Source organism: Dictyostelium purpureum (genome assembly GCF_000190715.1).
Source record: "Dictyostelium purpureum unplaced genomic scaffold DICPUscaffold_589, whole genome shotgun sequence".
In the NCBI taxonomy this organism is placed as follows: Eukaryota; Evosea; class Eumycetozoa; order Dictyosteliales; family Dictyosteliaceae; genus Dictyostelium; species Dictyostelium purpureum.
In genome coordinates, this window is record NW_003519923.1 from 1 (window position 1) to 12815 (window position 12815).

Sequence of the window (12815 nt, forward strand, 5' to 3'; positions counted from 1 at the left end):
TTCATACCAATAATTTTTTTTAAAATATTTTTTTTTTTCAATTTTCTTCAAATTTAATTAATTTTTTAAAATTTTCGAAAAATATTTCTTTTTTTTTTTTTTTTTTTCGTTGTTGCCTCACTTTTTGTTTCTTTAAATTAAACTTAATTCATTTTGCTAAAAATATTAAAAAAATAATTAAAATGGACAATATCATTCCAATGACATTTTCAAATGAATTAGATCCTTTAAAAAGTAAATAATTTTTATAAACAATATTAAAATTAAAATTTTAAACCTCATACTTACTTTTTATTTATAATAGATAATTATTATCAAAACAAATCATATCAAAAACATAACAACACTACAACTCCTTATAACAATAATAACAACAACAACAACAATAACAATAATATGAATAATAACACAAATAGTAATAGTAAAACCAATACACCAAATCACATCGGGAAAAGCTATTCACCACCACTTATTAATGCAAATGCAAATGTAGTATTTCCAACTTTTAAAAGTTTAGATCTTTCAAACGATTCAATTTTAAACTCCAATAATAGTTCGAGTTTGTCACCAACTATTAATTCATTCAACTCAAATAACCAAAGCAACCAAAATAGCAACTTTGTAAATATATCTCTAAAAACAAACAATAATCAAAATAACAACAGTTATAAATATAATAACCAAAACAATAGACAGCATAATAATAACGGTATTCCACAACAGTTGAACTCAAGTGGTAATATGGCAAGCAACAACAACAGTCACTATTATAATAAGAATAATAATTTTACAAATAATAGTAATTATCAAAGAAATAATCAACAACAAAGAGTTCCAAGGGGACCACCTGTAAATTCTTCAGAAAATGGCTTTAATAAAAGCAATTCCAATAATTTATCTGGATCATTCGATTCGTTACCAACTAAAAACTTTAATAACAACTATAATAATAGTAATAACAATAACTTAGTGAATGGCAAACCCCATCAAAACTATAGTTATAATAATAATTTTAAATTTAATAAACAAAATCAATCACAAAACCAAAATCAATTACAAAATCAAAATAACATCAATTCAAATAATCATGGATTAAATAATAGTGGTAATAATAATCCACATAGATTCCAAAAAAATCATTTTGAAAAAAATATCTTTAATAATAATACAAGTAACAGTGTAAATTTAAATAATAGTAGTAATAATTTAAATACCAGCCAAAACCAAAGCCCTACTAAAACCAATACAACAAGATTTGATATTGATAACGAACCAAAAATTGATCAGCTAAATACCAGCAGCGAAGATGATATGGATAATCTTATGGGAAATCTTTCATTGTTCTCAAATAATAAATCGGAATCACTCCTTCATACCTGGAAATTAAATATTAATAACAGCACAAATAACAAAGAATCTATGGCTGAGGTATCAACAGATGAACAAAGTTTTATCTTTAACCCAGACGAGCTTGATAATAATACTAAGCAACCAAGATTCAATAAAGATATATTTTCCAATGGTTTCTCAACTTGGGCCCCTTCAAGATCGTCCGGTAGTTTAAACAACAGTTTAAACAATATTAATAGTGATAACATTGATTCAAATGACTCTGCCATAGCATATAATAATAATAACAACAAGGTTTTAGGTAATAGTTTTAATAACCTAAATACAAAAAATCAAAATCAAAATCAAAATCAAAATCAAAATCAAAATCAAAATCAAAATCAAAATCAAAATCAAAATCAAAATCAAAATCAAAATCAAAATCAAAATCAACATTACTTTTCAAATTATAACAGTAATTATAGTACTCACCATAATCAAAATAATGGTAATTATTCAAAGAGTTATTATAATAATATGAACAACAATAGTAACAATAATATGAATAATACTAGTAAATTTAATAAATTCCAATATCAACAACAACAACCACAAGTTGTATCACCACCACCAGGATTTTCATCACTTTCAAATATCCCACCACCACCAGGTCTCAATGTTAATTCAAAAGGACTTTTATCAAATAGCCATATTGTAAATGAAGAACAAGAATTGTCTTATGAACAACCACAACAAAACAGTGGCTTAGAAAGATGGTTTGGTTCAAATATTTATCAACAACAACAACAACAAACTTCAAATCAAAATTTATTTGAAATGAATAACGATAATTCATTCAACAATCACCCTCAACCAAAAATGCTCTCACTAGCTGAGATTGAAGGTTTGACTTATGATGTTCAAAATTAAAACAATAAAATTTTTTTTTTTTTTTTCTTTTTTTTTTTTTTTTGCACCTCCAATTTTAACTCCGAATCCACTATTTCTGGTTTCAAAAAATTTTTTTATTTTTTTATTTTAATTTTTTTTCAATTTTTTTTTTTTTATTTTCGAAAAAATTGATTAATTGTCTGGGTGCATAGGACTTAACGAGTATGGTAAATCAAATAATTAAAAAAATATTTAAATAATATATTATAAAAAATTTTAAACATTATTATTTTTATATTATAAAAAATCATATTCCATTTTATTATATAATAAATAGTAATATTAATAATTATTAAATAATAATATTGTTAATTAACAATATGATTTTAAAAAAAAAAAATATTATTTTTTTTAATTTAATTTTTTTATTTTTTTTATTTTTAGATATATTTCAGAAATTGCAGGTACTAAAGTTAGATTACCAGTTCCAGCTTTTAATGTTATTAATGGTGGTTCACATGCTGGTAATAAATTAGCTATGCAAGAATTTATGATTTTACCAGTTGGTGCTAAAAACTTTAAAGATGCTTATCGTATGGGCTCAGAAGTTTACCATCACTTAAAGAATGTTATCAGTGGTAGATATGGTCAAGATGCCATCAATGTTGGTGATGAAGGTGGTTTTGCTCCACCAATTTTATCAAACAAAGAAGGTCTCGAACTCTTAAAGCTTGCTATTGAAAAAGCTGGCTACACTGATAAAGTTAAAATTGGTATGGATTGTGCTGCCTCAGAATTCAAAGTCGACAATGGTTACGATCTTGACTTCAAGACCAAAAACAATGACGGTTCACAAGTTATCTCTGGTGAAAAATTAGGCGACCTTTACAGAGAATTCATTAAAGAATATCCAATTGTTTCAATTGAAGATCCATTTGACCAAGATGATTGGGAATCATACTCTAAATTAACCTCATCAGTTCAAATCCAAATCGTTGGTGATGATTTACTTGTCACTAACCCAGAAAGAATTAAAGAAGGTATCCAAAAGAAAGCTTGTAATGCTCTTTTATTAAAAGTCAACCAAATTGGTTCAGTTACTGAATCAATTCAAGCCGCCATCGATTCAAAGAATGCTGGTTGGGGTGTTATGGTCTCTCACAGATCTGGTGAAACTGAAGATACTTTTATTGCTGATTTAGTTGTTGGTTTAGGTACTGGTCAAATTAAAACTGGTGCTCCATGCAGATCAGAAAGATTAGCCAAATACAATCAAATTGTTAGAATTGATGAAGAACTCGCTGAAAATGGTAACAATACTGATGAACTTTATGCTGGTGAAAAATTCCGTCATTTTTAAACAAAAAAAACAAATAAATCTTTTTTAAAAATATAAAACCAAATTTTGTATTTGATTTTTATTATTTTTATTATTTTTTCATTTATTTTTTATTTAAAAATAGATTTTTAAACATTATCAATTGATTATATTAATTTACTATATATAATATTTATTAATTAATATAAATCTAAAAGATTAAAAAAATAATGATAATTTACTATTTTTTAAATCTAAATATAGATTTCATTGTTTTTTTTAATCTTTGTTTATAAGAAATAAAATACCTTATTCCCAAAGAAATGGGTATACTAAAAAATATAATGGTAAAAAGAAAAATATCTCAGATTGAAAATATTTTTGGTATAAATATAGAAAAATTATATATAGAGGGGGTTTGTTTATTTAAATTAATTAATTTGAAAAAGTAAAGTTTAGTAAAAATTTAAAAAAAAAAAAGGGGGTGGGGTATTTTTATTGTGGTGGATTGCGTGGTAATTATATATTGAAAATATCTATTATAGATTAACAATATCTGTTTACTTTTGATACCAATTACAAATTTAATAATGAGTAAATTTTGGAATTACTTTATTTAGATTGTTTATTTGAAAAAAAAATTTAAAAATTGTAGAGTTGGTTATTTTGGATTATAATTTTTGATAGCAAAATTAGTATTGTTTGATAATTTGGGGTATCTTATAATATAGTTACCTTTGATAATAACAGTTTTTTTTAAAAGATGAACATTTATCTTACCAAAAATAAAATATGTATATTTGTCCAATATTTAAATATTTCCTTAAATGATTTCAATATTTTATGGTGGAAATACAATAATGTTTATTAATAAAGTGATTTTAGATTCAAATATTAAAAAGTAATATTTTTTTTAATTTTCAAATAAATATTTTCAAATTTTTTGTTAAACATGAAAAATTATTTAATTTTATTTATAAAAATGAAAAAAAAAAAAACTATAAATTTGGAAATTTAAATATATAATTTCATTCAAATCAAAAATTATTTATAAAAAAAACTAAATTTCAAAATGCTCTTTTGTAAATATTAATATAAAGATAAAAATAATTTTTTAAATATTAATTTTTTTATGTTTTTATTTTTATATTTAATAGCATCAATTGCTTCAATCGGTTCAGTTTCATCAAGTTCAAGTTCAGTTATTGGCCGTAGATCTGGTTCAGGTTCATTTGGTTCTAATAGTGTTGCACTTAATATTTTTGCATCTGCTAAATCAAATACCAATATTGATGCTTCAGCCACCACCAAAGCTATTTTGGATGCCACAACTAATGCTGCATCAAGTGTTAACGCTAATGTAAATTCAAATGCCACTATTAGTATTTAAATAGTTACACAAACAAAAGAAACTTATAAAATTACACATAAAAATTTAATATTAAATAAAATATTTATTTTACACTTTGATATAAAAAAAAAAATTAATTTTTTCTTTTTTTTTTGTTCAGTTATTGTTATTTATATAAGTATATTGATCGCTTTATTCTTCTTCTGAAGAAACTTTGTTTTTCTTTTTCCTATTTGTTTTAGCAGCAGGTTTGCTTGGTTTTGGTTCTTTTGGTTCGCGTGGTTTTCTTTTCTTTGAAGCTGCACCTGATTCATCAGATTTGGTTTTTGTTTTGATTGAAAATTCGTCCATATCATCATCTTTTAACAGTGATTTGAAGTCTGTAAAAATTGATTTTTGAATAGTTGTATTTGATTGAAGATCAGATTCTAGTGGAAGTGGGGATAGGGGATAGTTTGATTCGGTGAGAGTAATTGATTCGTTAAAAGTGGTAACTAATTTATCAGAGTCTTTAGATTCGCTTTCTAAATAGGACTTCATTCTTTCTTTTGTAATTGAATATGTCTTCAAAATAAATTTCTTTAATTGCAACATATAGCTTATAACCATCGTCATAACAAAGTTTTTGTATAATGCTTTTTGCTCGGAACTACCTGTGGCAGAGGTAGTGGACGTTGATTTCTTTTTAGAGCTGGATGATTCTTCTTCTTTATTTAAATTGTTAAACCATGATTGAAGTTTGGTGAGGATGAAATTGGCATTTAAAGATACGATTTTGTCAATTGTATTGATAACAACAATAACTTCGTCCATATTACCATATGGCAATGTTGCTAAAATCTCAAAGATAAATTTAAAGTAAGCCAATTCTTTGTATCTATAGTCTTTTAGTGTATCAAAGTTTGATGAAATTGATGTAAGGAAACTTGTTCTATTTGATTTTGAATTTTTAAATAATAAATAAAATTTAGAAATTCCTTTAATAACATTATTATTATGTTTATTTGTAGTTAAATTTGAATTTGGTAAACCTAATAAAAAAAATAAAAAAAAGTTAATATATATTATATAAAAGAATATATTTAAACAAATATATTACCTTGATGAAATTTAAATGTTAATTTTATAGATTCATTAACTCTTTTAAATAATGATGAGGTATGCTTTTGATTTAATGATTCTAAAGTTGAATAGGCCAAATCGGCAATACGCTGGTTTGGATCTGTTAATAAAGCAATAATGTATGGTACACTATCTAAAGGATTTAAAATTCCTTGTCTGATAACTAGTTCAATGGTTGAAATTGAGGCTAATCTAACAGATTCTTCTGGTTCTAATAAATATTTGATCATTGATGGGAAATATTTTTGAACGGAGGTTACCAATGATTCAGAGTCTTCGTCTACATTCATCGAAATAATTTCTTTTTTAATTGGCGATTTTTCATCACTTTCGCTATCATCTTGATCATTATTTTCGTTATCAGTACCACTCTCGTTTGAACTTTCATCTGATTGTTGTTGCTTTTGTTGCTGCTTCTTTGTTGATTTCTTTTTTGTAGAGTTTGATTTTTTATCATCTTTTTTATTTGGTGAAAATTTCTTTAATTTTTTCATTTCTCTTTCTAATAGATTATAAAATAAATTCATTACAGTCTCTTTAATTTTTGGCTCGGCTTGAGATGGTGAAAAGGATTTAACTAAAACGTCTTTGATGAGATCTTTGTTTAAAATTCTTGGAGTTGAAATAATAATATTACCAATTGATTCTAATGATTTGGAAATTACATCTTTATCTTTGGCATATGTGAATAAACGTGTGATTAATGGCACTAAAGAGTTGATGACATTACGAGGCTTAAAGTTGATTTTTAAAGTCTCACTAGAGATACCATACTTTTCGAAATTAAAATGACGCATCATTAGACCTACAGTATAGAGAGCACGGAGAATTTCATTTTTTGTTTTAGTTTGGCAAGTTTGGAGTATATAAATATACTTTGATATTTGTTCTTTAATCATATCATAGTTATAACTACAATGCTCAACCACTTTGCATAAACATTTGACACTTGATTGAATAATTGATGAGCCTTGTTTGCTTATTAGTAAAATTAAATCATCTTCTAATTGACGTAAAAAATTTAAATCACAGTTTTCTAATAGTGGTAAAGTTTTTTCTAAAATATTTGTAATAAAAATAAAATTATCTGATTCTTCATATTTTATAATCTGAAAAAAAAAGAAAATTAGTATTAATTATTAAATTTTTTTAAAATATAATAATGATTATACTTACTTGGTCATTATTTGTTTTTAAATAAGGATGTAAAAATGAAGCAAATGGTCGAAGGAATTGCGGATTAACTTTACAAAAAATATTTAAAGTTTTAAAAATACCAGTATATTCTAATGTATTTTTAGATTTCTTTTCATCTAAACTAACCAACATTTCGATTAGAGTTGAGCAAATCTTATTTGACATTTTAACTATTTCATCATGTTCTTTTCCTAATTTCTTTTTGGAGTCACCCTTTTTAATTGTACCACTAGTTGATTTATTTAGCATCTTTTGAATTAAATCAATAAACCAATCATCTTTATCTAGTTGTTTTGATACCTCTATAATTTGTTTAACTTTAATAACTTCTGGATTATTTGATGATGATAGATGATCATTGGTTTCGTAAAATTTCTCGCTAAACCATAAATCTTGAAAAGTTTTTAATACCAAATCTTTAATTGCTTCTTCATCAGAGACTCTTGTTACTAATACACGGCAAATAAATGGAATTTTTGGGTGTTGCATATGATGAATACAAATTTCGTTTAATGTTTTAACAACACGTTTTCTAACACTGATACCTTTGTCTGCAATAAGTTCACAAATAGAATCTATATATCTCCATGTGAGTTCTGGTTTGATGAAAATATATTTGCCTATTAAATCAACAGTATGTTCTCTAACTGAAATGGATTCATCAATAAAACGATTCTTAATGGCAGAGTGTACCTTTTCATCAGCTAGAATTGATGGATCAACTTCGACAATGGTAGAAAATGATTTCATAGCTTTAGCACGAGCTTTAGTTGATGGATCAAATAAAATTGAAAGTAAATGATAAAGTAATTGGTTTGAAATTTGATAAACGGTACCACTTGTAACATTGACCCTTCTTAATAATTTAATTGCATCTTCATGGCTTGGAATAAATGATTTTTGAATGTCATTGTTTAATGTAGCAGTATTAACTATTGATGTTGATGCTGATGTTATTGTTGGTGTTGATGTTTTTAATTTGGCCCACTGCGATAGAAAATATTTTTTAGTTGAAAAATTTTCTTTGGTGGTTGGACCTGAAATTGTATTATCTAAAAATGAACTTATTAAAAATTTCTTTGATGTATTTACCCAACTTTCATTATTTGATTCAGATTGTAAATAGTTTAAAACCAATTGTTGATAAATATCTTTTTCGGAAAGCTTTAAATTCTTTAGATTTAATGGATCGTCACAATTTGGACTGCTATCATCATCATTTTCAATAGATTTCTTTGATTTCTTCTTTGAATTCTTTAGTAATGCTTTTTCTTCTAATGTTGGTAAGATTGACATTGAGTTTGAATAGGAGATAATTTGCTCTTTTACTTGACAACCAATACATATCCATTGTTGATTTTCTATTTGCTGTTGTTGTTGTTGTTGATAATAGTTATATTTTTGTTGTTGCTGATTTTGTTGTTGTTTATTTATTGTTTGTTCAAAACTAATTGAACATATATCATGAAAAATATTATTACATTCAAAACATTTAATTGTGGTAGAGTTTGAGTTACAGTCATATTTCTTACAAATACAATGTACCTTGTTTTCGCTAAAAGTAGTTGAAATGTTTAATGGAACTTCTTCTTTTGAATAAATAATTTCTTGTTTTAGTTTTGTTAAAATGGAGCCCAATAAGTCTATTGAAATTAATCTAAAGTTACTATCAACCTTTTGCTGAGATACGATATGCATTACAGTTGCACTAAACAAATGAAGAATTAGATTTGAAGCAGGCCATTCCGGTAAGTTTAATACAGTAATTAAATCTTGAATGAAGTTTTCTAAGAGGATACGATATTCACCATCTTCTGTTTTTTCTGAACACTTTTCGATAAAGAATAAAATTATATTTGTAGAGTATTTTTGGGCATCTTTTAAAGAGAATGATGAGTCTTCACAATGTTCGGCAAGAGAATCTTCGGATGGCTTAGAAATTGAACCTTGAACCATTTGAATTAACAAAGCGGATATATTTTGAATGGATTTATCTTTTGAAATTTTATAAAAACGGTGTATTTTTTTGGAGTTTAAAATTGGTTTTGATAGATTTGGTAAAATTTCATCAATAATTGATTGTCTTTGGTCTGGGTATCTAATAAAAATATTTCTGATTACGTTGACAACAGACAATTGAATAAAATTGATACCATTAATAAATAATGTTGGAATTGTTAAGTCTATTAATAGAGAGATGAAAGATTCTGATAAGGTAATTGGGATCTTTTCTATTAGCCATGATATCTTTTCTAAAATTTCTGAAAGCTTATTTGAAAGAATTGTAAATTTGCTCATTTTACTTTTCTTTTTTGGTATATAGTTTGATTTCTTTATGGATCTCTTTTTATTGGATGATTTTTTCTTTTTCTTCTTTCCTTCTCCATCACTACCAGTTTCATTATTACTTTCATCTTCATCGTCTTCATCGTCAAATTCACTATCATCATTGAATTCATCCTCATCATCAAATAGTTCTCCATCATCATTGTCATCTTCTTCACTATCGTCTTCATCATCTTCACTGCCTTGTTTTTCACCAATTTCGTCATTACTTTCAGTACCATCATCTTTTTTTAATTTCTTATTTTTCTTTAATTTCTTTTTTTTATTGTTACTATCATCATTTTCTGGTGGGGGAGCTTTATAGTTTTTGAATGATGGATCTATATGGCCAATGATATTTTCAAATGTATGATATTTAATACATGATAAAATTTCGATTAGTTGCTAATAATTTTATTAAATTTAATAAAAATAAAATAAAAAAAATTAATATTAATTTATATTTATATTAAAAAGATAATTAGAAAATAAAAAAAAACTTACATCTTCTAGTAGTTCGGATAGTTGGTCTCTAATTTCTGGCATAGTTAATAAATTAAAAGATAGTAAACAACATTCTAAAGAGAATTCAACCTTTTGAAATTGAAGTGGAAGATCTTGATCTTTTTCGCTATAAGACAAAGAGATGTTGTTTGATTCTTTTGAAAAACGGATTAAGTATTGAATTAACTGAGCGTATTTTTCTAGTGCAATATCCTTTAATATACCATTTTTTGAGCAGGTTTGAATTTCTTTTCCGATATTTTCTAAAAATGCAGAGTTTATAACGGCATGTTCTTTGTCATCTTTTACAGTTTCAAAAAATTGTAAAATTAAATTAAATAGTTTTTGAATTGGTGTAATATTTTCTTGTATTTCGATCGATTGTTGTTGTGGATCTAAATTTTTATCAGTTACTTTTAAAGCTTTTTTCTTTTGTTTTTGTTGTGGTGGAATCACATTATTATTTTGGTTGTGTTCAATGGTTTGGTGTTGATCTTTTGAATTGATAAATTCATTTTCTTTATTATTAATATTTATATAGTTATATTTGTTGGTATTTCTATTGCTATTGTTATTGATTGGTTGGTTTATTTGATTATTAATAGGTGATAATACTCTTTTATCTTTTTCATTTAATATTGGTACTTGGGTATAGATTGCTTTTAATAATGGTGATGGATCAGTTGGAATTTTGGGAATATCAGATCTCATTTTAATATGTGAAACACTTGTATTTTTGATCATTTGATTAATGGTTTTAATATATTGTGGTGAGTTTTGAATAATATTGCTATTATTATTATTATTATTATTATTGTCATTATTAAGATCTTTAATTGGTGATTGTTGTTGAATTATACGTTGAGAATTTAAAAGTGATACTGTATTGGTAAAGCTTTCGGAATTTACTAAATTAATTGATGAATCTGATCTAAAATTAGGAAATGGTATCTCTGGTGTTATATCGGAAAATTGTTGTACATTTGAAAACCATGCAAATGGTATATCATTTTGAATTTGATCTGGTTGTTGCTGTTGTAGCTGCAGCTGCTGTTGTTGTTGTAGTAGTAGCTGTTGATTGTATTGTTGTTGATAATATTGTTGTTGTAATATTAATGTTTGGTGTTGTAATAGTTGTTGTTGTTGTTGTTGTTGTTGTTGTTGTTGTTGTTGTTGTTGTAAATAAATAGTATTGTCATAACTTAAATTATTTATATTATTATTTATATTATTATTAATATTATTACCAATGTAATTTATGGTATTATTCATATTGTTTTCATTTGGGTAATAATTATTATTTTCCATTGTTAATGGTACAAATAAAATTAAAATTTAAAAAAAAAAAAAAAAAATTAATTAAAAAAAAAAAAAAAAAAATAATAAAAAAAAAAAAAAAAATTTTCCCGAAGGGGGGGGGCGGTAAAAAGCGCCCCATGCAAAAAAAATCCCACCAAACGTTTTTTTCTTTTAGAATTAAGAATAATTTTTGCTAAAATTTTCCCCAATTTTATTTGGACCATTTTTAATTATTTGCAAGGGGTTGGGCAAAAAAATTAATAAATATAAATAATTTTTATAATCAAAAAAATATTTTTTGTTTTTTTTTTTTTAAAAAAGGGAAGATAATTAAAAGCAAACGCTTTAAATTAATCCGTAAAATCATTGATGTTGCCCATCTAGGCAGAATCCAGGGTTTTTCAAATGAGTGAATTGATTTCAAGTTAGACGCGTTAGACCACTTCGCTAAGCCGTCTTTTTTTTTTTTTTTTTTTTTTTTTTTTTTTTTTTTTTAAAAGTGAAGATAATTAATAGCAAATGCTTTAAATTAATCAGTAAAATGCTAAGCTGTCGAGTGAATTGATTTAATTGCTGTAAGGAATTCTTTGCTTATTGAATAAAAATACTATTCTTTGTTTGTGAAAACTTTTTTTTTTTTTTAAAAAATTTTAAATCACAGGGAAGATTTATACCTTAAAAAGGTTATAGCATCTGTAGGTTTCGATCCTACGACCTCAAGGTTATGGGCCTTGCATTCTACCCCTGAATTAAGATGCTATTTTATATTTTATTATAAATTATCAGCTGTTTCCATCTTAATGACCAAAGAATACTTGAGCGATTCAAGTTAATCTGCGCAGTACATGGGAAAGAGAAGTCAAAAATATTAACAGAATATATAAGAAACTTCAACACCAATATCCAGCTATCCAGCGACCCACACAATGAATATAGTGAACAAGCTAGATGAATAATAACTGCCATAATATTTATTTAATTATATTTTTAAATGTTTTAAATTAATAAATCTTTAATATTATTTATATATAATTAAAAATATTTTTTGTTTTATTTATTTTTAAATTTGAATATTGCACATAACTGTCATAATATTTATTTAATTACATTTTTTATTTATTATTTTATTTTTTGAATTAATTATATTATTCACAAAAAATTTAAAAATAAAAAATTTAAAAAATTTAAAAAAAAAAAACAGTTAATTATTTATTAAAAAAAAAAAAAAAAAATTGTTAAAAAATAGAAAATAATTTTTAAAAATATTAAAAAAAATGGCATTTCATAGTTTTATATGACACGGTTGCATGTTTCTGCTGTTATTTTGGTCAATCAGCAAATTTTATAAAATGAATAAAAATGAATAATTTTTTTTAAAAAAAGCTAAAAAAAGAGATAATTTTTGTTAAAAAAATCGAAAAATGAATACGATACGATATCGGTAAAAGTGAGGATAACGATATTTTATCTCTATGATAA

General features: G+C 24.9%; 4 protein-coding genes across 4 annotated transcripts; 3 read left to right on the top strand and 1 right to left on the bottom strand.

Moving 5' to 3' along the window:
• Positions 1 to 182: 182 nt before the first annotated feature.
• DICPUDRAFT_159623 (uncharacterized protein) lies at positions 183 to 2259 on the top strand (the record flags this gene model as incomplete). Its single annotated transcript, XM_003294548.1, has 2 exons — positions 183 to 234; positions 305 to 2259. The coding sequence occupies 2 exons, from the start codon at positions 183 to 185 to the stop codon at positions 2257 to 2259; spliced, it is 2007 nt and encodes a 668-aa protein (XP_003294596.1).
• Positions 2260 to 2983: 724 nt separating this feature from the next.
• Positions 2984 to 3620, top strand: DICPUDRAFT_93248 (uncharacterized protein). The gene has a single exon (XM_003294549.1). It carries the CDS (start codon positions 2996 to 2998, stop codon positions 3578 to 3580), a length of 585 nt encoding a protein of 194 aa, XP_003294597.1. The 5' UTR covers positions 2984 to 2995; the 3' UTR covers positions 3581 to 3620.
• A 508-nt stretch (positions 3621 to 4128) lies between these two features.
• Positions 4129 to 4928, top strand: DICPUDRAFT_159625 (uncharacterized protein; the record flags this gene model as incomplete). The annotated part of the gene is made up of 2 exons (XM_003294550.1): positions 4129 to 4132; positions 4696 to 4928. The coding sequence occupies 2 exons, from the start codon at positions 4129 to 4131 to the stop codon at positions 4926 to 4928; spliced, it is 237 nt and encodes a 78-aa protein (XP_003294598.1).
• A 153-nt stretch (positions 4929 to 5081) lies between these two features.
• DICPUDRAFT_159626 (uncharacterized protein) lies at positions 5082 to 11345 on the bottom strand (the record flags this gene model as incomplete). Its single annotated transcript, XM_003294551.1, has 4 exons — positions 5082 to 5920; positions 5989 to 7120; positions 7188 to 9938; positions 10038 to 11345. The coding sequence occupies 4 exons, from the start codon at positions 11343 to 11345 to the stop codon at positions 5082 to 5084; spliced, it is 6030 nt and encodes a 2009-aa protein (XP_003294599.1).
• Positions 11346 to 12815: the final 1470 nt, after the last annotated feature.